Here is a 27,990-nt window from a genome sequence, read left to right on the forward strand (position 1 = left end):
ATAACCTTTATGCAGGTGTGTCTTAGTAATAACAACACAACAAATCAAGTAATTTCTTTTATACATTTATTGTATTTCGACTGTTTTCATGTGTTTTATTGGCAGATGGAAGAGCTACCTGACACGGGGTGTTCTTCATTTCCTGTGAGTGATCAGGAAACCTGGACAGGGCCCTGCTGATTAAAGACAGCAGTTAGGATCAACTCAATTCAATTTGTTTGCCTTGTGCTCTAAACTCTCAATAATTACGCTAAATGGTTACCTTTGTAACTGGTTGTGGCCTGGGGACTCCTAACCAGTCGCAAAGCTGATTCCTATGTGGCCGAACTGTGGCGAGGTCGCTTTCCCTGGAAAGGAGCATGGCAACGTTTTACATACTGCTTATAGTCAGTTTGTTTAACAGCTGCCTCCAGTATGACTACTTACCAGTTAGTGTCACTTAGCAAAGTCATGGCATCATCCAACACCTCTGGATCAACAACATCATCGTAGGTCAGAAGCATCTCATACATCTGGCTGGCTGTGGTCTTTCTTATCTACAGTTGTGAGAAATACAAATTAGAATGTGTGTGTCCAAAGCCACATGCATATCAATTCATCCATTCATTAAAAGCGAACACGTTATGCTCACATTTATTTTTATTCTTGGACTCTACTTGAGTAGCTTTGCATGATTCACAGTTCAAAAGGATTCATATATCTAATACTGGCTTCAGCGCAGCTCTGTTGATACACTGTCTGGAGAAAAAAAAGCTGTTTTAGCTCCTCTTGCTTTGAGGCCCCTTCCTTCTGATAGGTTGCCTCTCACAAACAAAAGCTTTGATCAGCAGGTGGGCGGGGCTTATGTGCTCACTGCCAGGGCTTTTCAGAGCAGAAGAAACTAGAAACTGTGTTTAGAGAAGTCTGAAAGCCAATTGTGCACTCTGTAACAGCGTAACAAAATAAGGAAAAGCACAATAGGTCCCCTTTAGTCCACTCAAAAATACAACGTGATGGGGCTCTAGTTTTCCTTAGAGCTGGCTATAAATATACAAAAAATATAAACAAAGCTGAATGTACAGTAATTAGGTGTTGAGATCTTTCCACCTGGATGAAACTGTTGATCAAAAAAACCCAACAATCCTGCTTCAAGGATAGCGGTGCACTCTCCAAGTAAACCTACCACAGGAAATGAATGGCAGAGCAGCAGCAGCAGCTGGGACAAAACCTTCTTTCTCACCTCACCTTGGAACTGGATCAGCCCACATAAACTGGGAAACACAAACCGGCATAGTCAACATACATTTAGCTTTAGCGATTTGCATCATGTGTGCATTTATCAGTGAGACAGAGACTTACACTGATATACATGCTCGCAGCTTGGAAATGTCTTTGGACTTCTTGAATTCTTTGCAAAGGGCCAAAAGGTCCACACAGAACGGATGACTAAGAAAACACAGGCAGAAAAAGTTTAGCTCTGACAAACATCCACATTTAGTTTAATACAAAGAAAGAAAAACAAATGACAGCACTCACTTCTCTTGCGTGGTGAATATTTCGAAGCAGCTGTTAGCAAGAATCTGATTGAGCATCTTAAGAAAGGAAACGGACACTCTAAAAGGAAAACAAAAGAGAATATATGCAGCTTTTACAAGTGTAATGTACTGAAAACAGGACAGATAGAAAAAAACCTCACGTCATACGTACCTGTCATTGTGAAGATTGTCTCTGAAGATCCTCAGCAACGTTTCTCCAAATTGTCCCAGAGCAGCACTATCGCTCTGAATCAATTTCAGATGGTCAAACAGAGACTGGGAGGAGAAATGCACCTAAACAGAAACAGAAAAAAATAGTAAATATATATAAAAAATAAATAAAGTGTTATTGTAAAACAGCATGATATCATAGTGAAGATGAAGTCTGAGCTTTTTGTATATAAAACTACATCATTTTAACTGATCATACATAATAACACCTACGTTTTGGCCACTGTAAGGTCCGTGTCTATAGTTTAATGCTTGCTCCAAATGGAAAAAAGTGTCTCACGGTGTTTAAGAGACAATAAATTCAATAAGACAGGACAGATTGACAACCCAAGAGTACGTGTACATGCAGTACAAAAACACTGCCGTGTTACGACTCTTTTACTGTCATTCAAAGGCAAAGGTAGGAAATGTAAATAGAAAAAAAACTGAGAAAAAACAGAAACCTGGACTGTAACATTAAAATTACTGTGAAGTTATTGCTGAGCGAGTACAAACTTGAGGAGCCTGGGAAAGAAAAGCATCAGATATTATCAGACCACAGCGAAGAAAGTGTCAAATCTTGACATTTGCAAGATAGCAACATAATATAGTTGCACAATGCCCTATAAACAGAGTTACTAAGAAACTCTTGGCAGAAAATCTCATCCACATTAATGCACATATATACATATAATAATAACAGTTTTTATGTTTCAGTGGTTAATTTTCTGTTTTACGCCTCCAACTTTTTCTGTTGTGTGGCTGCTCTTTTTCAGGGTCATGTGGGCCATCTACGTCCACACAATTCCTGGAAAGTTGGTAGATGCTTCATGTCTCTCTGGCCTGTGTGAATATGTGCCTGTGGTGTGAGAACAGTATTCTTGGCCCATGGATTGATGCAGTCTTGGCACAGTTTCCTAAATGCAACCCTGTGCAAACATATCACTACTTCTCATCTCTGAGGATGTATCTGCAGTAAAAACCACTGGAAGACCAGGACGAGAGCTTGATTGTCTCTTGGGGAATATATTTAGGCCACCACTGGAAGACAAGTTTGACTTTACTGGCCTCACTGCTGCTATTACAAGCATTAAACTTATTTTCTTTAGTACATCTATAAACACTAAAAGCTAAGAAATAACCTAACTGGCTCCAATTTTTGTGTGCAAGTTCTCCTCCGAGTGATTGGTTTTAACAGGTTAGGTCATAACAGATGAAGGGGGGAAACTTGATCAACCCCAGCTGAGCCTCCCGACTGATGTTGAGTAAAATATTGGGACAGGAAATTAGCTAAACTCCAGATACAACCTATGGGATGTTCCCATTTGGAATCTGTAGGTAAGTCTGACTCACGCTTGGCCATAAAAAAGACAAGATGTAATCAGGTGGAGATGAGTAACACAGCTGGTATCTATGACTCGATGGACTGCCGTAAAGGCAGGTGTTATAAGTCAGACACGAGATCAGAGTGCATCAGACACATAGCTCCCCCTGCTGGTCTAAACTCAACCTGAGTATCAATACACAAATCTTATTGTGTGTTGATCTTATTGTGGGATGTTTAATACTGAAAAGTACATTTCTATAATAAGCCACTGCTTTATTCTACGCACAGATATCATTAAACATCTACTGGACTTCATTAAAAACACAAAAGCCCACAATAAGAGGTGCTAAATTTGTCCCTCTTTTCTGAGACGACTGAGTTCTTTAACATCTACCGGATGATGTCTTTCGAGTCTGTGTTAGCCAGTGCGATCCCCTTTGCTGTGGGAGCAGACTCAGGGTAGTGGACAGCCACAAAAGCAGGAAATCATTCCTACCGGTGATCAAACTTTACAGCTCAATAGGTAAAAAACTCCACAACCCTAAATCACTCACTGCCAACCTTTTAGACGTTTACAGATTAAAGCTATCACCCATCTGCACATAATAATGTAAAGATTTGACAATATTCAACTTCTCCACCTACTGTGGACTCTGTGATTCCTCCCACAGACACGGTGAGCCCCAGCAGAGTGTGGTACTGATACTCCAACAATCCCAGCAGCTGGGCGATATACTTGAAAGCGTGAGATGGAGCATTCCAGTTCAGAGTGGTTGTGGTCTCACTGAAACACAGAGCAAATGGGTCACAGATCAGCATATAAAGCTGTCATCTATGAAACACTGTTAAACTGCATGTGCATGTGCCAAAACCGACCAAACACAAAAGGCTGGTTAAAATTATAGCAATTATTAAAGCTCCTGGTTAACTGCGGTAGTGACTCACATGGGGAAAATGCCCAACAGCTCCTCTCGGTGGGGAATGTGAGGTACTACAGGATCTGTGCTGTGAAGGAGGTGAAGGAAGATGGTGCCAGCGTGGGCTCTGTAGCGATCAATCTTCTCTGCAGATTGCTGGGCCAGGCAGCACATCATACATTTCACCCTACATACATTAGTGTGAAATAAAGACAATGAGCACTATCACTATTCTCTCACAGTTGTGTTTATACAAGTTTTGCTGCCATCAAGATTTAAGAAAAAAGATCTTGAACTACAAAAGCTCAAAGGCAATATTGGATATAATTTATATGACAACAATAAACATTAAAAGTAAAGTTGTGGAGCCTAGAACATACAGAAAAAAACAGAACATATTTAAATAATTAAAGATTCGTACTCACATGTCTGCTGAAAGGATTTCTGGAGCACTGCTAGCCACCAGCATAGTCACATCTTTCAGACTAGTCATTGCCGCCTCTCTGACCCTGAGCAGGTGACACACACAGTATATTTAAATGGCATGGGCTTGAATAAACCCCACCACTTTCTATTAAATCTATCAATCTATTACTTTTTTTTAAGGTAATCTAAATGGACTGGAACTTATATAGTCGTTTTCTACTCAGATCTGGGCACTCAAAGCGCTTTATACTACATGCCTGATTCACTCTTACTCATTCAATCACTTTTTTTCTATGCTTAAGTGCTTTCTATCTAATGTTACACACATTCATCCTCTGATGGATTCATCAGAGAGCAATTTGGGGTTAGTATCTTGTCCAAGGGATCAAACTAGGGGATCAAACCACCAACCTTCCAGTCAGTATTTGAACTGCTCTACCTCCTGAGCTACAGCCACATAAACAACAGAAGACCATTGCAGTTTTACAGGATTCGGCAGTTTTACAGTCAAATCAGTTTCATGGCTAAAGGGCACAATTTGTTTATGTGAAATGCTGATCAGGGTGTTTATTCAAAACTTCTTGATTATATATGATGAAAATAAGGGAAGGACTGTCTTCATTCAGTGTTATTACAAAAGAAAAAAAAAGATTGCAGGTAAACAAGGAAGAAAAGCGATTCAAGAGAAAGAAAGAAGGAAATAACAAGATTACTAGACAGTGTAAAAGCAAGCAGCCCATCCCATGTTGGAGACAAGCGACAAGCCTGGTGACATTCCAGGCGTGTTGGTAACCGTGGCCTGGAGCTACCTGTGAGATGGGCACGTCCCTTTGTGGAGGGACAGAAGAAGACCAAACGTCTCAATGGGGAAGAATTCTCCCTCCCCGAGGCGGTTAAAAGAACATATGTGCCTTTGAGGAGCAATTTCACTCACCAGGCCCCGACATCCCCTCTGCTGTCGGTTGTGTAATCAACCATACTGGAGAGGAGAGTGCCATACACCTCATCTACATTCGCAGAGCACAGGGTAGAGTCCGGAGAGCCTTCAGCGCAAGCGCCTGCTTTCACACTCACTCTGGTGGAGAAAATGAAAAACAGTTTGCAAATCAAAACATCATTTAAAAGGACAACGAGAAATATACATGAACCACAGCAAAGAAATTAAATTTGAATTTTGAGGAAAGATGCTATCAGAGAAATGGCCTGACATGCCCTTCAGGTCCTGCAGGTATAGTCGGCCAATTGTTTATTTTAGCACCACTGTCTACATATCCACGTGTTTAAACTAGCAGGCAAAGAGCCGAGGACAGACAAGCAAACATAACAGTGCACAAATACACACCAAAGAAACAACAGGGTAGAAAAAAATGTAGATAGAAGATGAGAAGTCAATAAGCGTGTGCATATGAATACTCACTGAGCTATTGATGTGATTGCATCTCTCCTCGCCTCAGTAAAAGTCCCTTCCTTCTGGGTTTCAGCGCACATCTGCCGAAGGCCTTCAATGATCTATCACAAACACACAAACCAATTTATACCTAAAATGCAGAGACAGCTAGATGGAAAACAGCTTGAAAATGAAAGTGTGGACACACTTCAAACACACCTGCTTCAATTTGCCATGGATCATAAATTTTGGCAGACAGCCGAGCGCCAGGGCAGATCCGCAACGAGTGAGCATCTGTGGATTGTTAAGCCCTTCAGTGTACTGAGACACCAGAGCATCTAAACATGTAAGGACACGGACATGTTACAGACATTAACCAAATCATACAGATGAAATCCATATTTGGTTATAGAAAAATGAGAAAACAATAGCTAAGCTACCTTGCATTTGTGGGTCAGCCTGGCCTGGACTGGCCTGGTAGTACTCCTCACACGAGGCAGACAAGGCTGATACAAGTGCAGCCTGCAGACACAGGAAAGGGAAGGCCAGAGAGTAGAAAACAGAAAATAGTCCACAAATAAACAAATGGTGACAGTATTTGATTCCACAGCTTTGAAAATGACCAAACTAGTACACACTGTGGTGGAGCAGCCACTTTACCTTATACTACAGATACCTGTGTTTTGCTCTATTGATTGGTTACAATAAACAGATATAACTGACGTATAAAAATGAGCATCCTCATTCTCACTGGTTCCTGAAATGACCTCAACATTAGAGAAGAATGAAAGGCATTAAGCTTACCATAATGCCATCCTTTGCTCCACTAGAAACAAGATGAAGAGTCTTTATGGTGTCGTCTATAATCCACTGCCAGCCAGCTGTAACATAATACATACTGTTAGCTGTGATGCTGGAAAAAAAAAGAAAAGCAAAACCTCAGTGCTGTAAAGAACTGCCTTACTGATGATGGGGTCGTTCTTGAAAGGCATTTTGGACAGGGACAGCTTTTCTATAAGACTACAAACTGTGAAAAAATAATAAAAAAAAAACAATCAGGAATCGTCAGCATGTCATGCAACTATTTTTTTTGAAATTCCAACTTTGCATGTAAACTTACTTGCTGGTCTCATCAGCTCTCCACCAAAGCCCCTATGTAACAAAATAAACATAATTGTAATACGAGTAATATATTACTGATCTGCCATACTGCAATGTTAAACAGATTATTTCAGCATACCTGTACTGTTTTCGGTCGTGTAGCTGAAAGTGGGCCAACAAATTTAAATGAGCAAGAAGAGCAAAGTTTGTTTAATTTGAAGTTAATCTTGAAACTATTTTTAAGTTCATGCACTTACCATTTGGTGAATGTTCTTTAAAGCATCCACACATTCTGGAGAAATCATGTCCACCACAGTCCTATGGGACAAATACAAGCCCGATTTTAATAGTGCCATCATTTAATGTGCCAAAGGCTTACAGGGCACTGTCAAAGCACGCTGCTAAAACAATTACATGGACACTTTGAAAACACATCAAATCGTTATGGTTATCTATATTGATAAGGACTCAGTAATGTGTTAGTAACAAAAAGATGCCACATTCAGGGAGTCCATTTTACTGAAATTTGTATGCCTGACAACATCAGGGCATGCTTCTAATGAGATGATAGATAGAGTCCTGGGGGAATCTGGTCCCTGATTTGAATCAGGGCATCACTGAGATCTTGTACTACCTGGTGGCATCAGATTGACCAAAATATAATGTGCCAAAGGTGCTCTACTGGATTTAGGTCAGGTGATTGTGGGGGCCAGTCAAGGGTATCATCGTGCTCCGGGAACTGCCTGGACACATGAAGTCGGACATTCTTGTCCACCAGGAGAATGCCAGGACCCAAAGCGCCAGTATAGGGTCTGGCAATGAGTCCAAGAATTTCATCCTGATACTTAATGGCAGTCAGTGTGCTGTTGGCTAGCCTGTAGAGGTCTGTGCATCCCTCCATAGATATGTCTCCCCAAACCATCAATGACACACCACCATATGCTGAATGATGTCACAGGAATCAATATTTTCCTTGGCTTCTCCAGAACCATTCACGTTTGTCATGTGTGCTCAGGGTGAACCTGCTCTAATCTGTGAAAAGCACACAGTCCTGCCAAATCTGGTATTTTATAGCAAATGCTAATTGGGCTACGAGCACGGGGTGCTACAGGCTGTAAGGCCCTTAGGCCAGCCTCATGAAGTCTTTATTTGATTGTTTTGTCAGAGATATTCACACTAGTGGCCTGCTGGAGGTCATTTTATAGGGCTCTGGTAGTGCTCATTTTCTTCCTTCTTACACAAGCAGATAGGAGGAGCAGATATCAGTCCTGTTAAGGGGTTAACGACCTTCTACGACCCTGTCCAGCTCTCTTACAGTAACTGTTAACTGTGTAACTGAGACTGTGCTGGGTGATATAGTAAATCCTTCGCCAGTGGCACATATTGATGCGCCATCCTGGAGGACTACCAGTGAAACCTCTGCAAGGTCCAGTGAGATATGGCCTCATGCTAGCAGTAGTGACACTAAAACTAGCAAAATGTAGAAGTGGCCTGTAAAACCTTTCCTGTGTTGGGGGTTGTGTCATTGTTTCCCCTCTAGTGCACCTGTTGTTAATTTAATTAACACCAAAGCATGAGAATCAAACCAACAACCCCCTCTGCTACTTAAACGACCACTTTAATATGCCAGAGGTTTAACTGACTTAATGCTTTACTCTGATTAAAAAGTGTTTTTAACCCGTGTATATTAAGGTTTAAAAAGAAGTTTCAGTTCTAGACCAATCCTAGTTAATGCTACTTTTATTGCATATATAAAGCCTACCTGTTGGTTTGAAGGCCCACTTTGTACAGAGCATGTGTGATCTGCCCACAAGCCAGGATGGCTCCATGCCGGCCATGGAGATCAATACCCACGGCCATTTTCAACAGCTGCGGTAAAACTGAAACCGAGCAGGGAGGGGGAGTATAAAATTTCCACTCTTTATCTTTAATTGAAGGTTTCATTCAGTTTCATAAAGCATTTAGCAGTTGAACTAAAAGAAAAACATTGACTGAGGAACAGGTAGGGTGACATTGTTTACCTGTTGCTGCCATATAATCAGGCACTTGAGGCGTCAAGTTGTGAAGAGCTTTAGTGGCAAGCTCTCGAATCATACTGCAAAATACATACACAAAGATAAATAGATAAATAAATAACTGAAATCAAAACAGTGTCCTTTTCACATTTGGCAGCATTATTAATGCAAGTACTTACCCATCCCAGTGGTTGATCTTCATAGCTACTAAATGATCGATCATTGATTTGGTGTACTCTGGGAAACCTGCTATATAGACACTTTGAGACAAGTAAAAACAAAAATAACAACACACAGTTTTATGCATGTTTTGGTAACCAGTAGAATGCAAACATCAATTTAGCCACACTTAAATCACATCTGCTATCACTGTGCTATGTTCCTTCCTCGTTCTGTATTCATTCATGCCCTGAGGCTAGCATCTTTCTTCGTTTTCACCGCTTAAATGTTTACTATGTTGGTGACACATTCCTGCCAAAGGTGCAGATTCTTGTAAAGGGCAAAGTTTTTCTGCACTGGCTTCAATATACACTTTATCAAATGTGTTTGTGTATATACTGGGTTATAATATTAAGATTTTTGGTGCCATTACAACTCAGTTACCTTAACCCAAGCTCATGTAATGATGTGATGATGGACTGTACACTTTATGTAAAAGGTTAATTTGAAGCGAGTGAAGAGTGGAGCCCATTGACAAAGCAAAGATGAAGTATGCTCGTGTTATGGCAACTTGTCAATCACAAGGTAGCCACTCCCTGAAGCATGCCATGGTTTACTGTCTATTTCACTCTGAATAAGACTGCAGTGCACACAAAGACCAATTTGCTGTATTGAAACTGATTAATCAAGAAATAAGGAAAGTGTTTACTATAGTATAAAATGGAAAAAAGTGTAATTTTCTTATAGACATAATAAAGTGTGACCTTATTTTGTCATCAGTCACAGAAGAATCCAAGATTATGACATTTCTGGACAGGTTTCTCTTTTTAGAGTGGGAGGCAAGGTCTATCCTCTAGAGAGAGAGTACACCACACACTTTTGGCCCGAATGATTTTTTTCTTTCTTGTCACTTATAGTGAGATAAGATATTTTTAATTAGGGACAACACACATAAACAGTAATGTTAGGAAAAACTGAGATTTAATTCTCTGCTGTGCCAGTGTGAAAAGAAAATGTATTACCTGTTTCCACCATTTATTTTTTAGGCTACTGTGATTTGTGCAGTGTTTCTTACCTGATGTTCAGGTAGCAGTTGTTGAGATTACCAACTGCATAGTAGTCTGCTGTTGTTAAGATGTCAATACCATGAGGAAATGTCCCCTATTGAGACACAAGAAACCAAGAAAGTGCTGAGATGTTTCTACTGCATTTCATTAATTAAAGGTTGCTCATATTATTAAACACTGACCTCATGATTATGAGATAGAAAACACACAGTTAGGTTCCAAATTCAAGAAACGATCTCACAGAGTCATTGCTCGAGGTCTACTTGCAAATCAAGCTTTTGCTGGTGCCCTGCAGCCATACTGGGAGGCTATTTCTTTACTTAAAAGGTTCTCACTAACAAGGCAAGTTTGAGCATGAGCTAGATATTTGGCAACAAATAAGCTTCAAATCACAGCGATTCTGTTAGTCACAATGTTCATGTAGTCAATACTGATGTCACAAACCTGTCTGCCGACATTCTCCTGGAAGGCAGCCTGGGACAAAAAGAGACAAAATGAACTCCTGTCCTGTAACTGTATGTCTTAGTTAGGAAAGCATGGGATGTCGAAAAGAGAACTTACAGATGCAGCTCTGCGGCAGTTAACATTTCGATCAAACACAGCTGTGATGAGCAAAGCACTGCAGAAAGACACAAAGTATGTGTTAAATACATTCAACCGCCACCAAATGTGTTGGAGAAGGTAATAACTTTTTCTTGTCACAGGGCGTTAAGTAAAGATGAATCAGCCTTCTTGTACTTTGTTGTTATCATTTTTCTGCTTGACGGATACTTCAATTTTAGAAAATTCTGTAGTTAACGCTTGAATACAGTTTTTATGCATATGGAATTAAATATATACTAATATAAATGTTAGACTGCCCCATTCCTGTGAAATTAACCTCAATCTTCACCAACAGTGTACAGATTCTTATGAGCGCACAGATGAGTCAGATGCTAGGTTTCAATTACATCATTATTGCAAACTGTGATTGTGAACCACAGATTCTCAGCACAGACAGTAAACCATAATATGATTAAGCATGACTGCCTTCTGACCTAAATATCCCCACACCATGTTTAAGTGGGGGCCAACCTGTGACAGGCTGAGACTGACTGCTGTTGTCCTTTTTCCCTTCATGTACCCAGCTTCAGCAAGATCCCAGCATGGAGATTTACCAGCCGCCCAATTTGGCTATGCTAACTGCCCTCACCCTGAGGGTTTAGAAAACAAACTTCCTGGCTGAACTCTTGACATAAAGTTTACACTAAATTACTTTTACCACTGCTACAATTAGTATATAGTTTATTTATTTAAGTTAGTAAGAATACAAGTGCATGAGTGTGCCCCCAAGCCACTGACAAAAGTGAGTTTTCTGTAAATGTCATCAAGCTTTGATGAATAGAGCAGGAACCAGCTTGTCTTAGCATTACTGCCAAACGGCGACCGAAACCTACAACAGCAGGCGAAACCTGGCAGTCCTGTAGGCTAGAGAAAGGGAGGGTGTTGTCGCGACTGCTGATGATAATTTGCAGGGGTTCAAACTGACACTGCAGAGCTGGTCTGCACAGTCACAGGCCACAGGTCCATACATGCACACCAAGAAAAAGAGCTCAAGGATGAGATAAACCGTTACTATTAACAAAGACTGAACGCACGTATCTTGATGTCGTACTTCCCTGCATGGTTGCTCATTAGATGGGAAAATCTCTCGATCTTGGTTTTTATTTTTAGAGCTAGTTCTGATTTTAAAGTGAGGCATATAAAACATTTTACTCAACAATGTTCATGTAAAAACAAACAAACAAACAAACAAAGATTTCAGTACTTCTTGCCATGCCTGTATAAGCATGCTGCATGCAAATGAAGTCTTAACTAAATGCCTGCAGTTTAACATAGCAGCTGCTGAAGCAACATGAGGGGGAAACATGCAGAAAGAAATGCACGTCTAATAGAGTTATTGCAGTCTATGGTAACAGAACATAAAAATCATTTTTATAAATTTGATGAGGACTGTAAGAAAAGACCAGATTTTGGTTCCTTGTTTTTCTAAAATAAAATTCCCTGTTAAAAAACACTGAGATAAACCTTTCTGCACCAAACCTATAAACCTTCTGTTTTTCAGTCAAACACTAAAACAGAGCAAAATGTGCTCTTTAGCAGATATGCTAGATAATACTCCAAATGTCAACGTCCGGCAAACCAGGAATGCAGATCTTTAGGTACTGGATCTCATTTCAAAACCGAAACGTAATATAAAAAGTTCTATGTAAAAAAAAAAAACTATAGCCTTTATTTAGCATATAAAGCCCATGTCAGGGGTCTGCAACCTTTTACACCCAAAGAGCCACTTGGACCCGGTTTCCACGCAAAAGAAAACACTGGGAGCCGCAAATACTTTTTGAAATCTAAAATGAAGATAACACTGTATATATTGTTTTTTTTACCTTTATGCTTTGTGTGAACAACTAAAGTAAAGTTTATTTATTAAGCGCTTTTCACAGACAGGCAGTCACAAAGCGCTGTACACAAATATTAAAATAAACAATACAATCAATAGACATTATACACAATGTAAAAGATCAAATGTAAATAATGTAAAGAATATAAAATACGTAGATCAACAAAAGGCTTGTTTGAACAGAAAAGTTTTTAACTGCTTTTTAAACGAATCCACAGAGCAACTGTGTTGCTTATGAAATCCATGAAGTGCTACAGAGAAAATTACATTTTATTTATGTAATTAACACATGTTGAACTCTTAAAGAAATATAACAAAAGGATAGACACCCAGCTGAACTAAAATGATCCAGCAAACAAAAACTGTTGTGAGCCGCCACCCTTTTATCTCCTTTGGACTTTTGGAGCCTTGACCTGACTTTTAAAAAGTAAATGGAAAAAAAGCACTATGCTGCTAAAAAAAAAAAAAAAAAAAAAAGATATTTTCAAAATTCTGCCTAAATATGTAATTTACCTAGTTAATGTGTGTGGCGGGGCGTGGTCTGCAGCGCCGCTGCAGGGGAGTCGGACGCACCTGAGCGGCACCCGCAATCACGCCTCGCCGCCTTAAAGTCTGTGCCATCTATGCTGTTGTGTTGGTCTGTGTCGGGCTGTGAGCTGAAAAGCTACAGCTGGCTGTATGCGTACAGCAACCGTGTGTGAAAAGTGTATCTTTAAAGAGATGCTGAAAAGCGCGTTCATGGAAACATCGTCGGGTCTGCCGTGATATGTTTACAATAAGACTTCTGGTCCCGAACCTCTGCGCACAGCGTCTGCAAATCGGGGCTTTCATCTTTCGCAGGACTGTAAGCTTTCATCTGTGAGGCGTGAGCGGTGTTTGTTTTTAACATAGTTCACGGTGGAGAACAGCTGCTGACATAATGTGGATCCGAAGATCCATAATTGGCCTACCTGGGGTTGAAAGTCTCGATAAATGCACGCCGTTTCGGCGAGTATACCGGCTTCCGCGAGTGTGACGCTTATTTTGAGCGATGAAAAAATAATAAGATATAATTTTATCTTTATATTTCAATATCACAATAATCTTCCAATTTAGAACTACAAGTTAAAAAAAGAACTAAACACAAATAAAATACACTTCAGCTAAATACTTCTAATTTATTTTCCCAAACCACCCGGAGCCGCAGTATAAGGACAAAAGAGCCGCAGGTTGCCGACCCCTGGCCCATGTTGTGCATTTACTTTAAAAACAACAACAAAAAAAAGTACTTTTCCCACCCACTGCCTCAGACAATTGGAGCTTTACTGAATCTATTTGATTTTTACAACATAAAAACCCAAACTTGTAGCCTATTCTAAATTGAACACATGAAAACATTATCAAATGGGGATGTATGTTGCCTGTGTAGGGACATGCAAGACTGATATGACACAGAAAAACTGGTTTGAGGCAGTAAAAACACCTTGCAGTTTCTATGCAAATTGTAATGATAATGTCACTCCTAACAGCTGCAATCAAATGATATGATTGATTACTTGACATGTCACGTTATGCACCGATCTCTTGATTTCAGCTGGTTCTTTGCAAAATTTCTATCCTCCATTTTCAACTGTATTATATTCATTAGAAAGGTGTTCCTAATTCTTAAATGCATTAACTTTAAACTGATCAGGAGGATAAATGCTGACTTTGCTTGAATATTAAACCGCAGCAAGGTACTGAAGGAATCTAATGAAACTGTAATTAATTATTTCGCATTTTACTAGTGGAAGAATGATAATAGTTTTCCTCTGGGGAAATGAGATTTGTTATACATTTCTATAACAAGTGAAATTTCCCCTTTGGTCCACAGGCTTAAGATTCAGTCCTATGTGCAGTGTTGGGCAAGTTACTTTGAAAAAGTAATTAATTATAGTTACTAGTTACTTCTTCAAAAAAAAGTAACTGAGTTACAATATTCTAAAAGTAATTAATTACTTGAAAAGTAACTATTGTCTTACTTTAAAAAAATAAAAATAAAAATGTAACCCTCTGGGGTACAGGGTATAATTGGCCATTTTTCACTACTTTTGATGTTTCCTCTGCATTTCACCGTTAAAAACTATTTACTTTGTCTTGATTGGTATCATTGTTTTTCAGCACAACCTCACGTGTTTGAATTTACAGTTATGTTTTCATTTTGACATACTGTATTAACGCAATTGATCTAAAATCAGACAAAAAACAAATTTCAAGTAGAAAAAGTCGTTTACTGTAACAACCACAAACATGTTTATTTAATCATATTTCATAACTTTAAATGCAAATATAAATTGCCAATTTTAAAATCATATGCACAAGTTTTACAAACAACAACAAGTTATTTGCAGCCATTTACCTTTTACCCTTTTTTAAATAACCATTTCAAACTATTTACAGAACAATCAGCTGTTTGCATTCAATAAGATGCCACACAAATTATTTGTGCCACTCCAAAAAAAATAATTTCTGTCCACTATAAAGGAGAACATCACAGCCTGATACCTGCAGACAGCAGTCACCTCATTGCTCTAACACACAACACAAAACTATCCACAACACTACACACTAACTACACAAGACAACACATTAACTACACACTCCAAACACGCTAAACATCACACATCTCTCACATCTCAAAACTCGCTCTCTCTCTTTTTCTGCTCTCTCTCGCTTTCTCTCTTGTTATCACTCCTAAAACTTCCCCCTATTCGTAAACAACTAAATGTCAGGTTGCCATATCATTTTTTGATTGGTCGACATGGCGCATTTTTACACCAACTCGAAAGAGGTGTTTTTTGTTTGTTTGCTTTTTTGGTCATAAGCAGAGAGTGCTTGCTAGCGTTGTCCTTAGTAAATGTGATGAAAGTATTCAGGACAAATGCGTATATATTGTTTATCATCACTCTGGTTTTACGTGGCCTATCAACACAATTTAAAAACTGGTATATATCACCTTGTTACTTTGTCATCTTGAAGTGGTTGTGTGATTGGGTTACCACGACTACTTCCTTCTTCCTCAGTCAAACAGCAGCACTCATGCGATTGTTTTGCCCCCTTAGCTCCAGGTGTTGGGCAAAAAAGTGATCGTCGGGCAGAAAGTGATTGCCGCCAGTCGGAGCGCGCGCCGCTGCTTAAAGCTGTAGCGCCCAGATTACTTACAGCTACTTCCGTGCAACTGATTATAGGTGCTGTAAGCTAAACACATCTTCAACCGTCTGTTTGTTAAAAAATAGTAACGCGACCGCTCCGCATTTTCTTGTTAGTAACGGTAACGGCGTTGTAACAATAGGAATAGTAATTAGTTAGATTACTCGTTACTGAAAAAAGTAACACCGTTACTTGTAACGCCATTATTCCCATCATTGCCTATGTGTAGCAGTGTTTCATGTGTATAAGGGAAGGTTACCTGGCAATCTGAGTGACAAAAGGTTTGAGCTCCTTGGGTTCATAAGCCCTCGCGAAAGACCAGCAGACGTAGCAGGCAGCATCACGCACATTGGAACCGACACTGCACGCTCCTCTCTTTTCCTCGTAGATTAGGGACTTGATAATGAGTGGCACAACTGCAAGCAGACAGCGCAGTGAGATGAAAAGTTGTCAGAAATGTCCAAAATATATAATTACATAAACTGCATGCAATGTTTTTGGTAAGCAAAAATCACTACTTTATCTTCACAAAGCTTCACTTTTGCAATTCCAGATTAAAGAAGAGTAATACAACATGAAAATAAGCTAGCACCAGTTCATAAGACTTTTCAAGGTCAGATTATGAACAATATAGTAAGTGCATGTTATTTAGGATGATTATCAAAATAAATCTGTTTCATAATAACAGAACATTTGTTTTAACAGAACATAAAAAGGACTAATAGGAGAATAAATGGCCCGCCTGCTGTTAAACTTTATTTAAAACTTCATATACATTTTTTGTTCAGTTGGAACTAAAAAGAGGAAGAAGGATTGCAAACCCCCCCCCCCCCCCCCCCCCCCCCCCGACATGTAAATCATTGCTTGAGGCTTGACTAATACCAGGTACATCAGTGTTGCCCGAGGGCCTTGCTGTTTAGATTAAAGCTCCACCCACAGGTGAGACAACTCCTCAGAGATAGAAACTCACCACACAACAAATATCAAACACATTCATGATCACACACACGTTCACCCACTCTGAACTCCGAGCACGCACCGACGGAGGTGTCCTGACCAGAAAGTGCCGTGCGGCGTGAAGCGTGGAGCAGCCCACTGGATAAAGAGGATAAGACACTGACCCTTTGGCTAGAGAAGGTAGGGTTTGTTTTGTTTTTTTCTTTTTTTGTCTTTCTTTTATTAACACTAAACTTATTTTCAGCACTCTATCAAAGCATTTCTGTGCCAATGGATAAGACTGACTGTGATTTGTAATGGTGTTTCTAACCATTTTTATTGGCTGCATTTAAGGGTAGGGATAACTGTGCACCTGCTACCTCTTGATCTTAATTAGTCCCTGCTCAGGCTGTAGTAACTGAGCCACAGGTAAATATCTGAGCTCTGCAGACAACCTTTTAATCAGGTCTAAAATACTTATTTAGACAGCAGACAGACGGCCTTCTTTAAAAAATATCGTCTTTAAAAAACTAAACTTACCTGATCTCACTCCATCCAGATTCATTTAAAAAAACAAGTTTAGATCCTTTATTTTATTTTTTGCTTTTGTTTTTTTAAAGCTGTATTATAATGAAAATAAAGACTTGTTATAAGAAGACTTTCGAAAGACTTTTACTTCTTAAGAAGGGAGTGGTTTTGCATGCTACCACAGTTGGACAGAAACTCGAGTGGCAACTTCTTGCAACAGTGCATGACAAGCAGGTTCCTCTGAGTCCGCCCACCAACACTGAACTTACAGCTTTAGGTGATGATTCGTTTCAGAAGCCTGAAGTGCTACAGATGCCATCCTCGTTTGCAGACTTACTAATTGCTGATATTGTTCAGCTAGCGTGAGCGCCGTATCACAAGAAAAACTATTAAACAATTACTTCCAATACTCATGCGTCTCCTGAGCTGGTGAGCTCATCAAGTGATGAATTCATCCCGCAGGTGTAGTCATGGGAAGCAGGTGGCTGGTGGTTCCCACGCCGACAGCGCAGAGTTTAGTCGATTGAGAGAGAGAGAGGGAGCGAGCTTGTCTCTACATGCCCTCGAGGTTTGTGCTAGAAAGTGTGTAGTCTAACTGTCTAGTGGATTAGCGACTCTCTAACATTAGAGGCGTGATGAGCAAAGCAATCGCAAAACCGACTGCCGAGTGAAAGTGCGAAACATGTGGAGGTGTTTGCGGGCTGCCGTCAATCAACCAAAACGAAACTAGGACAGAACTGCATCTATGCAAACGTGTGGCAACATTTTTGCATATGGTAGGCTACTTTACATATTTGGGTATATTTCTGTTTGGTGTCCAAAGCACTGTGAAGTAACAGCTGCAGAAATACATTAGCCCGAGGGCTCGGTGTTTTGTGCAGCTAGAGATTTTCTGGCTGAGCAGCTGAAGAAACACTCACCGAAAAATCAACCACTTTTTACGGTAACCAGTCAAACAACTTGAGCAGACTCATTACTTGACAGCAAGCTTGGGAATCTGGTACAGAGTAGGGTTGGCCATTTGGATGGATTTACTGGCCATCGGCAACTGGCCTAGTCCATTGACAGTTGTGACCTTTTTTGTAAGACGGGTGTGTTTTGGGGTTTTTTTGCCGATTTATTGGCATGTTTACTTTAGAATAGAGGTACTTCAGTAAAATCTAAACCATTACTAAATCCCCAACTATGTCACGCTATACTCTTCTTTCAGAATCAAGATGGAGACTGTTCAAGAACGCAAGCCAAAAAGACCCCACTATATTCCCCGACCACCAGGCAAGCCTTTCAAGTACCAGTGCTTCCAGTGCCCGTTCACCTGCAACGAAAAGTCCCATCTTTTCAACCATATGAAATACAACTTGTGTGAAAACTCCATCTCCCTCGTGTCACAGAAAAGTGGGCAAACAGCTAGACAGATGAAGGCAATGGCAAAAGCAATCCCTCCTAAAACTAGGGATTTAACAAATGCCCAACCAGCAGTTCAGAACAACACTCCGGAGAAGCAGGGAGCTGAAGAGAAGAAAGCTGAGAGCACAGATGACACAGAAACGGTCGATGTAGGGTGTGACAGTCCAGTCATCAAGGACAGTGAGAGTGCAGCAAATCCAAATATGGTTTCAGAGACACAGAGCACGGAAAGCAACGAGGAAAAGGATCAGACGCGCCCATCTGCCTTCTCGCCTGTCACACCCAACCGTGACGGAGCAGAAGCTTTCAAGACACCTGTGAAGCAGACCGAGGATTTGCAAGCTCCTGTTCCCACTTTCAACCACCCACGCTTCCCATGGGGCACGGTTTCATCATCCATTCCCTTAAAATCATTCGCGCCTCTCTTGGTTCCCGAATATTCTCCTTATCTCCAGCCTGATCGGTCCCTATATCCACCTTACTATCTTCCAGGAAATCACCATGTGAATGAGCCAAACTCTCCTTCCTTTCAGGCAGATTTTCTGGATCCCCAGAGGCCTATGGTACAACAACCAGTGACTCCAGCTAACACTTCCCCATTTCCCTCTTTCCCATACAGGTATTGCCATCCTCTTCACCCAGGGCACCCTCTGCCTTACACTCTGTACAGACCCCACGAGCTTTCTATGCCAATTGCAGGACACAGATATATTCCTTTGGATATATATGGCCCAACTTTTGGCCATAAAGACTATGACTTGTACATACATTCACGTGCCAGTCTGAACCACCCACACACTTCTACACAAGCAGAGAGCCACCACGGGCAAAGTGGAGACAAGGCAACAAGGCTGAGTCCCAAAGAGGGCAGCTCAGCTCTGGGATCCCCTGACAGACCCAGCCAAGCTCACATCATCCAGCGAGACTTCGAGGCGCTGCAGTACACCAACATCAGTGAGTCACAGATCGGCCCACAACTAGGAAACACGTCTACAGCGGTGCAACCCATCAAAAATAACTTAAGACCAGAGGAGTGTGCAGAAATGTCAGCTCAGCACGTAGACAGAGGGTAAGCAAAATTCAAAATTTTGGATGTATTAATTTTAAAAAAGTTTCTGTTTCTATTATTGTATTGTTATGTTGTGTACATTATGGTTTTGGCCTTTCCATTTCAGATTAGCTGAGAACAGCAGATTTTCCTTCATGTCTGATTCTGATCCACATCCTGAAACTTCATCAGAGCGTCATGAAGTCGACAGCACAGATGATATGGCTCCCCTCAACCTCTCGACAAGAAACCAAGACAAGGAAAAAATTCAGTCTGTTGACAGACTGAGCTGCTCAGACACAGTGAAATCAACAGAGCATCAGTCGCCCCTGAACCTCAGCCTCAGAACTTCTCAGACCAGCCCTGTATGCAGCTCTCCAACAAGCACTTTAGAAGATCTTCAGCAGAGCTCCATTGAAAAGCTGGATGAAGAGCCTTGTGACCAGAGGCAGACTGCAGCTCTGGCACTCTGTCAGCTAGCCATTGCAAGCTCTGCAGTGTCTTCACGTGACTTCAGTACTATAGACGAGCCCTGGACAGATTCCACAGAAGCTAAAAGTCCTGTTTATCAAGAGAAGAGCAAACAAACGACCAGGGCCAAGGCAACAGCCATGAAAAGACCACACAGTGGAAAGGCTGAAAACAAATGCCACAAACCCAAGAGAGTAAAAGCGCCCGGACGGGTTCTGAGGAGGAGATCTCGTTGCTGCTAACAACTAAACTCTGACTATAATAAGGACCATCTCTGATCTAAAGTCTAAAAGCCTCATTGATAATGGACTTCTTATTGTATTGATTTAGCACTGAAAGATTTGACTGTTTTAGCCAATAGCACTGCTACAAGGTTAAAAATGTAAAATGTTACACTGTTCTTTTTTTAAATCTCAGAAATGACTTGAAAAGGTGATGAGCAAATTTTGCAAGTTTTCTAAAAGTTGAACAATTATGTAAAGCAGACAACTGTAAATGTCATGTCATATGTATAAAAATGCTTAATAAAATAATAAAAGTTGTTTACAGTAGTCTGTGTATCATACATTAAGTTTTGAGATATTAAATCACCTACCATCTGTCAGTCTGGAAGGCAGCAGCAGTCCTCTTCTACCCAGTTCAGCAAGTGCCAGGCAGCCTCCATGCCAAGCGTTGTCTGTTTCCTGGAAGCTTCAGGATCAAAACACATGCAAAGCATATCAAAACGCAGAACACTGCCCCTCTATGAGGGGTAAGTAACAGAGAGAGCCGAAATGCCCCAAGCATGAATGTACCTGAAGCAGTCCAGCACTGATCCAACCACCTCATCTGCCAGCTCCTTGGGAAGCCTCCCAGTCACCCTCCCAATGCTGAGGGGTTAAACAACATAGATTACTGTAACACAACAACTCTTTCTCATGATCTGCTTTTGACATGTCAAAATACCAAAGACAAGCAGCAACATGGATGCGTTTTTATAAACAGTTCAGGTTTTTCAAGTGTCATATGAAAGGTTTGTTACCCCTTTGCTGCAGACCAGCGCACGATTGTTTCCTTATCTTTCAGTCCCAATAGCAGATGTTCTGTAGAATAACATGCAAATCAGATTTTTTTTATTTTAGTATTATTTTTTTAATTTTTGTAAGGACAAACATTTTAAATTAATTGGAGGCAGAAACTTACCAATGACAGTCTCCACTTCCTCGGGAATGTCGTAGTCCTCCTCCTGTTCTTTTGTCTCCACTTCAGAGGTCGCACCAGTACTGTCTGCAGCTGATTGGGACATGGAAAGGTTTGCTGCTAAGGATCGGCTGCCTCTCTGATACCTGAAAATTTTGCATATTACAAAAAAGCACACACAAGAAATGCATTTCTGTGTTTCTGCTTATTTTAAAAACTAGCTGGTACTAAATCTGACCTCCAAGCGGCCAAACGGGGCTTTAAAAAGGTAAGGCCGAGCCTCTGGGTTAATTTCACACCAAGCTTCCTCAGCATGGCCTCGCTGCTCTCTGACAGATGCTTCTTTTCCAGACACTGTAGAACTGCAGGAGCTGAGGAAATTTATTTATTAAATTTATTACATGAGCGAACACACAGGAATATATAAAGTTTGTGGAAATTAATACTTAGATTGAAATATTTCCAGGTAGTGAAGCTATTAAACAATTAGTTAAACAACAATCACATGCCAGTTATACAGGAGACAGCATGTCAGTGATATACTGAGAAGTATTTTCATATATAGGAAGACTTAGCTATCAATGACTATAGAGAGGTAACAGTTAAAATGTAAGTATGTCCTTAATCCCCAAAATGTTGGGATGTTCTATACCAGGGGTGTCAAACTCAAATACACAGTGGGCCAAAATTCAAAACTGGAACAAGGTCGCGGGCTAACGTTAATATTTATTGAAAAAAAAAATCTTCCTCCAGATTTAAGAATGAATCTTTTCTTATGGACTCAAACAAGTTTTGCTGAAAAACTGAATATGGAACAAGCAAAGCTTAATACTAAACAATATATATATTAGCTGTATAATACCAGTAGGCCAGCTCTAATAATAATTTGGTATGGCTTCGCGGGCCAAATGTAACTAGGCTGGGGGCCAAATTTGGTCCGCGGGCCAGAGTTTGACACCTATGTTCTATACAATGCAAATAAGAGAGAATTCAATGATTTATAATTCTCACAAACCCATATTTTATTCACAGCAGAACATAGAAAATTTTAAAATGTTTAAAATGAGATATTTTACCATTTCTAGAAAAATAAAATTACTTAATTTTCAATTTAATGGCAGCGACATGTCTCAAAAAAGTTGATATGGGGTCAAGGGAGCTGGAAAAGTAAGTGGTACTAAAGAAAACAGCTGGAGGAACATTTTACATCTAATTACGTTTGTGAGAAGTAAAGATGGGCCGAGGTTCCCCAGTCTACCGAAGACTTCGTCTGCAAAATGTGGAACAATTTCAGAATAATATTCCTTAACGTAAAATTTCAAAAGCTTTGAATATCTCATCATCTGCAGTCTACATAATATCATCAAAACATTCACAAAATCTCATCCTTTTCTTTTGTCTGACAAAAGAAAAGGATGCTCATGATTTTCAGACCATGAGGTGACACTAACACCAGAATCATGATTAAAAACAGGTGTGATTCAGGCACTGAAATCCCTTCACGGGCTCAGGAAGGCTTCCAAATGATTATCTGAAAACAGCTCATAGAAGAGTCTGGGTGCTGAACTGGCCCGCTTGACCTTTCACCAGTTGAAAACAGTTGGTGGATCATGAAACACAAGATACCACAAAGAAGGCGCAGGACCAGTTGAGCAGCTAGAATCCTATACCAGACAAGGATGGGAAAACATTCCTCTCCTAAAACTTCAGCAACTGGGCTCGTTAATTCCAAGACATTTAAAAGGGGGGATGCCACAGAGTGGTAAACATCATCCTGTTCCAACCTTTTAGAGGAGTGTTGATACCATCAAATTCAAAATTTCTTCGTTGTGAACAAAATACAGGTTTATGAATCATTGAATTCTGTTTTTGTTTACATATTTCACAGTGTTCCACACTTTTGGGAATTGAGGTTGTCAAACTGTGCAAATGCATCACAATAATGAACTACAAATGTAAAAAAAAATAATCTCAAGCTCCAGTGATTCTTTTTATTTATTTATTTTTGTCCCCAAAATGAGACTGTAGAGCAGGGGTAGGCAACTCCAGGCCTCGAGTGCTGATGTCCTGCAGGTTTTAGATGTGTCCTTGATCCAACACAGCTGATTCAAATGGCTAAATTACCTCCTCAACATGTCTTGAAGTTCTCCAGAGGCCTGGCAATGAACTAATGATTTGATTCAGGTGTGTTGACACAGGGTGATGTCTACAACCTGCAGGACACCGGCACTTGAGGCCTGGAGTTGCCTACCCCTGCTGTAAAGCAAAGTCTTGCTTCTTACTTACTTTTGCATGAACAAAGAAAAGGAACCTACCATACTGCAAGAGGTCATCTCGTTTTCCATGCTTGAAGAGCTTTGCCTGTAACATAGTTTGTTTTTTTTAATGCAGCTGGTACATAGCTGCACTTTTAAGCATCTCCCATTAACCACAAAAACATGTAAGCTTGAGTTCTGAAGTCTTGAGACTAAATGCACAGAGCCAGTTTTGAATGCCTTAAGCAACACCTTGGCTCCAGGTTCATTTAGCAAACATTAAGTGCAAAGCGACGCTTTTTAAAAACATGCTATACAAGTTTACGCGCCAATTATACAACATTCATGTGCATGCTTGTGGGATCCATTAGATCACCTTAGATTAGACAAAGTGATCTAAACGTAGCTTATCAATGAAGGTGTAACATGTGAAAAAACGTCTGTTGTCTTAAAAAAAACAAAACAAGAAACGTTTTGCTTAAATCATTAGATGAAATTGAATTAAGTCACTTGAAGCAAGAGATCCCACACACGCAGCAGGTGCATAACACACCTGCTAAAACCACACAGGCTATTGTGTGAAGCATACCAGTCATGTCAGCTCTTGTAAGTCCCCCTCGACAGGTTTTTATACACACAGACTACACTGTCTTCAAACACACATACACACACAGACAAGTATGCACACAACATACAGGCTTGAGTGTGAGTGCGTATGTTTACCAGAGACTGCAGAGCACCATCCAACACCACAATGTTTCTTAATGATTGATCATTGGTCTGGGATATAGTGGTTAGATTCCAGTCCAAAAAGTCTCCGAGGCGCTTCTGTTTCACATCAGGGCGAGTCATAAACCTGCAGAGTCATGTAAAATAAGACAACACCATGAAAGACCAAATCGCTGACACTAAATATAACAAGAGCAATCTTGCCCTCTACTGGATAAAGACCTGATTACAGATCAATAGTTTTAAACTGTTTGTTGGAATTTACTTAGAATCTGAGATATATTTGTAACCAGAGGCAAAATGCTTTAGTAATGATCTTGTATGGTTTTCAGTTAAAAACATATTTTCACAAACATAAAGGTGCAAAATTAAAAACATCGTAACTCTGTTTTTTAGCTTAGCTTTGAAGCAACACACTGTAAAATAATTAAGATTATGGTCATTTGAAAAATACCCTGGTTTCCACTTGACTGAAAGTGACTATGATGTCAGCAGCACCTGAAACACACACCATATCTTAAATCTAATACTGCATGCTACACTCTCCACTCCAACACACAGATGTCTAATGGAACAAATACCAGAAATAATTTATTAAACAGCAGGGGGAAACAGTATTAGATCATAAAAAACTAAGTTTAAAATAAAGTCCATAAGAATTTGAACAATGTAAATCACTAAAAAGATTTTAAGTCGAAGAATCAACATGTGGTTGAACTGCAGACTTTCAGGTTTAACTCAAGGGCTTTGACAGAAATATTGTCTCGACAATATTACTACACTCTGCTCAGATTCAACCAAATGCAGGTGCATATAACCCACCCAATGCTAATGATAAGCTTGCTATGAGCGAAATCCATGCGGCCATTAGCAAACAACAACCTGTACACCCTGAGGCTGCATTTATTGTAGCAGGTGACTTCAACCACTCCAACCTAAAGACAGTATTAGCTAAATTTTATCAACATGTCTCCTGCCACACAAGAGAGGACAACACAGGACCATGTGTATACAATTGCAATTCTTTTTCTGATAACATATTTTATTCTGTTATATATAGTATTTTATTTTATTCTATAGTATATAGTATCTTATTCTTATTATCTTATCCTACTCCAGTGTTTTTCTTAATTTTTGCTACTGTAACTTTAGACTGTTCACTTTCTGCTGTGGTACAACAAATTCCCCATGTGTGGGACTAATAAAGATTATCCTTATCCTATCCGATTGCTGGAGCCTACACGGTAACGCCCCTCCCCCACCTGGGACAGTCTGATCACCTTTCTTTGTTTCTCCCCCGAATATTCACCGCTCATCAACCGTGTGAAACCATTAGTGAAGACAATCAAAGTGTGGCCAATGGGAGTAGGTTATGTACTCCACGACAGATTTAAAAACATGGACTGGAGCATGTTTACCTCTCAGGTATGTTACTAAAACCACTGTTTAACTTTAAGTGTCTGTGTGGTAGTTGTCCACTTACTTTGATACCAATACAGATGCAGCATTTCTTGCACTGTCGCTCACAACTAGATAAGACTGTGGAAGAAAAAAATAGTGCGATTATTCATACTGTTTAAAAATACACAAACACATACTGTATTATGCAAATTTGAAAAAATTGACAAAAATCTTAAATGACAAGATTAAATCTAGTGCCAATATCACACTGCTGGATTTTCTTGTTAAGGAATCTCTGGTGGATCAGTTTGTACAGGAAGGCATATATATCATCAAAAAACAAGCCGCAACCACTACATAGCGACTCCCAAAGTGTGGGCCGGGACCCCCTGGCGGGATGCAAAGGTACTGTAGTAATAGAAATTCACTTTAAAATTACTCACAGGTATGTACAGTTAAATATTTCTATAAATTAGTTTATGTATATAAAAACAACATTAAAACTGGTAATATGAGATGGTTTACTCCTTATTCTGACCTAATTTCACTACTCTTGCACTGAAGTTTGTGTCTCAGTGGAAGGTGGGTCACACATTGGCCTTAGCACTTTACATATGACTGAGTAGCATTAGTTATCTATAACCAACAGCCTTTGTTATGTTTTTTAAATAAGTTTTTCAAGGAAACACATCCCTTTCTTTTTTATTTTGATTTGAGTTAAAATTTAAGACTAAGTGGGCCCCATGCGATTTTCTTTTTTAAGTAGGCCACAGCACTCTTGACTTTGGCAATGGCTGTGCCAAAACATAAAAACATCATATCACATTGGTATAACTAACCTTGGCAATAGCTAGAATGCGATCCATGATAGGCTCTCTAGCCTTACCACCATCTGACTCGAGGTGGCCATCCAGACGAGAAAGATCGAAGGGTATGAGGCAGGTCATAGACAGCCATAACAACAACATGTACCGAGTTTCCCAAGTCTGGAACAAGTAAATAAATAAAGATCAAAACAATATACACTATTGCCTATAGGTATATGTAACTGATGCATCAGTGTGAAGCTATTATTTTTCCCTTTAAACTAAAGCCTCACCTCAGAGTCACTGGGATCCTGTCTGGACATCAGGTCCAGAACTGGCTGGACATCGGCCACCTCATGAGGAAAAAGCTGCATGAAAATTTTATAGCCTCTGACCTAACCAGAAATAAACAAACAACGTGCAGGATTAGTGAATTTGCTGCATAAGACATGTGAGAGTGCAATCACCATTGCGGCTTTTATTCAGTGCAGTCAGGAGGTTTTTAATGAGAAAACTAACCTTGCAGATTACGTAGAGGAACTTGAAACACAAATGAACCAACGAAGGTGGAGACTTTTCACTCCTTATAAAGTCCAGTATCATATTTAACATCCATTCTAAAATTTAAAAAAGGAACAAAATAAGGAAGGAAGTGTTTTTATAAACTGAGTGATTTTACTTGTAAATTTGCTGTTGTAGTGTACCTAGATGAGGGTCCAGCAGATGAGGCTGCTCTTGATATCTGTTCATTATTACTGCAGGAAGAAATTAGCAGACCATCACGTCTCCAAACTAATCACTTAAAATTGCTTATCTTGGGGAAGCTGATTTAATTGTGACCGTCTCACCTAGGAACCTCTCTGTAGTAGACTCCCTTGGCCCCAGGTCTCCGTGGACCTCCGGCAGGCTGGAGATGAGGGCTGTGGTCTCGCCTCTCTCACTGAAGCTGCCCAGCACACAAGTCTGGACAATAGCGTCCGCCTCTCCTCCTCCTTCACCACCGGAAAACCCATTCTCCGTCTCCGATAGAGCCATTCTCGCAGGCCTTTAGCACGAGTATCTGTTGCAAGTTATGACAGGTTAGCTAGCTAATATTAGCATTTGTGCCAACAAATAAAAGTGGAAAAGTGGAAATTATTCCACGAAACTGGTGAATTTAATTAAAACATATACTGATAAGATGCGTAGGAGGTTCAGAGAGTATACGCGCGAAATATGGCAGCTCTCAAAATTACATAAACTTCACTGGACACAACTATTGTTGATGTCTATAAAGATGCAGCTAGCTGTTGAAGTCGTACCCCGCCCCGGTACGGCAAGCGAGATGGCTCACGTGGTTAACAGAGGCGGAAAGAAAAGTCCCAGGTCACGTGTTCTCTAGACCGTATTAATGCAGGGTATGTTTACTAACCTTTTACTAAACAGTTATTTGGGCTGCTGTGAAGTTGACCTAATAATGAAACATTTCTATCCAAATGGGAGTGTTTTTCTTTTCCATG

General features: G+C 40.1%; 2 protein-coding genes across 3 annotated transcripts; one reads left to right on the top strand and one right to left on the bottom strand.

The window, feature by feature from the left end:
* Positions 1-52: 52 nt before the first annotated feature.
* Positions 53-27,987, bottom strand: tbcd (tubulin folding cofactor D). Of its 2 annotated transcripts, none has more exons than XM_006791351.3 (39): positions 27,340-27,987; positions 27,196-27,246; positions 27,011-27,108; positions 26,785-26,886; positions 26,525-26,671; positions 25,768-25,823; positions 24,279-24,411; positions 23,616-23,661; positions 21,539-21,671; positions 21,304-21,446; positions 21,143-21,203; positions 20,916-20,990; positions 20,717-20,811; positions 15,991-16,147; positions 10,685-10,742; positions 10,568-10,597; positions 10,132-10,217; positions 9,077-9,157; positions 8,904-8,977; positions 8,645-8,762; positions 7,140-7,200; positions 7,022-7,044; positions 6,902-6,933; positions 6,746-6,808; positions 6,586-6,662; positions 6,222-6,303; positions 6,001-6,119; positions 5,812-5,903; positions 5,329-5,469; positions 4,394-4,477; positions 3,997-4,155; positions 3,697-3,835; positions 1,687-1,808; positions 1,516-1,593; positions 1,339-1,425; positions 1,163-1,250; positions 427-536; positions 263-347; positions 53-173 (listed from the first exon to the last, which is right to left on the bottom strand). In XM_006791351.3, the coding sequence occupies exons 1-39, from the start codon at positions 27,524-27,526 to the stop codon at positions 153-155; spliced, it is 3,594 nt and encodes a 1,197-aa protein (XP_006791414.1). In that variant the 5' UTR covers positions 27,527-27,987; the 3' UTR covers positions 53-152. The 2 variants fall into 2 exon arrangements, with proteins under 2 accessions (XP_006791414.1, XP_006791413.1); XM_006791350.3 differs by having other exon boundaries at positions 53-176.
* On the top strand, positions 16,674-20,663 carry znf750 (zinc finger protein 750). The gene is made up of 3 exons (XM_006791349.3): positions 16,674-16,868; positions 18,406-19,671; positions 19,778-20,663. Exons 2-3 carry the CDS (start codon positions 18,413-18,415, stop codon positions 20,361-20,363), a joined length of 1,845 nt encoding a protein of 614 aa, XP_006791412.1. The 5' UTR covers positions 16,674-16,868; positions 18,406-18,412; the 3' UTR covers positions 20,364-20,663.
* Positions 27,988-27,990: the final 3 nt, after the last annotated feature.

The sequence above is a fragment of the Neolamprologus brichardi genome, chromosome 4 (genome assembly GCF_056152115.1).
Source record: "Neolamprologus brichardi isolate AB-2024 chromosome 4, ASM5615211v1, whole genome shotgun sequence".
NCBI classification, from domain to species: domain Eukaryota; kingdom Metazoa; phylum Chordata; class Actinopteri; order Cichliformes; family Cichlidae; genus Neolamprologus; species Neolamprologus brichardi.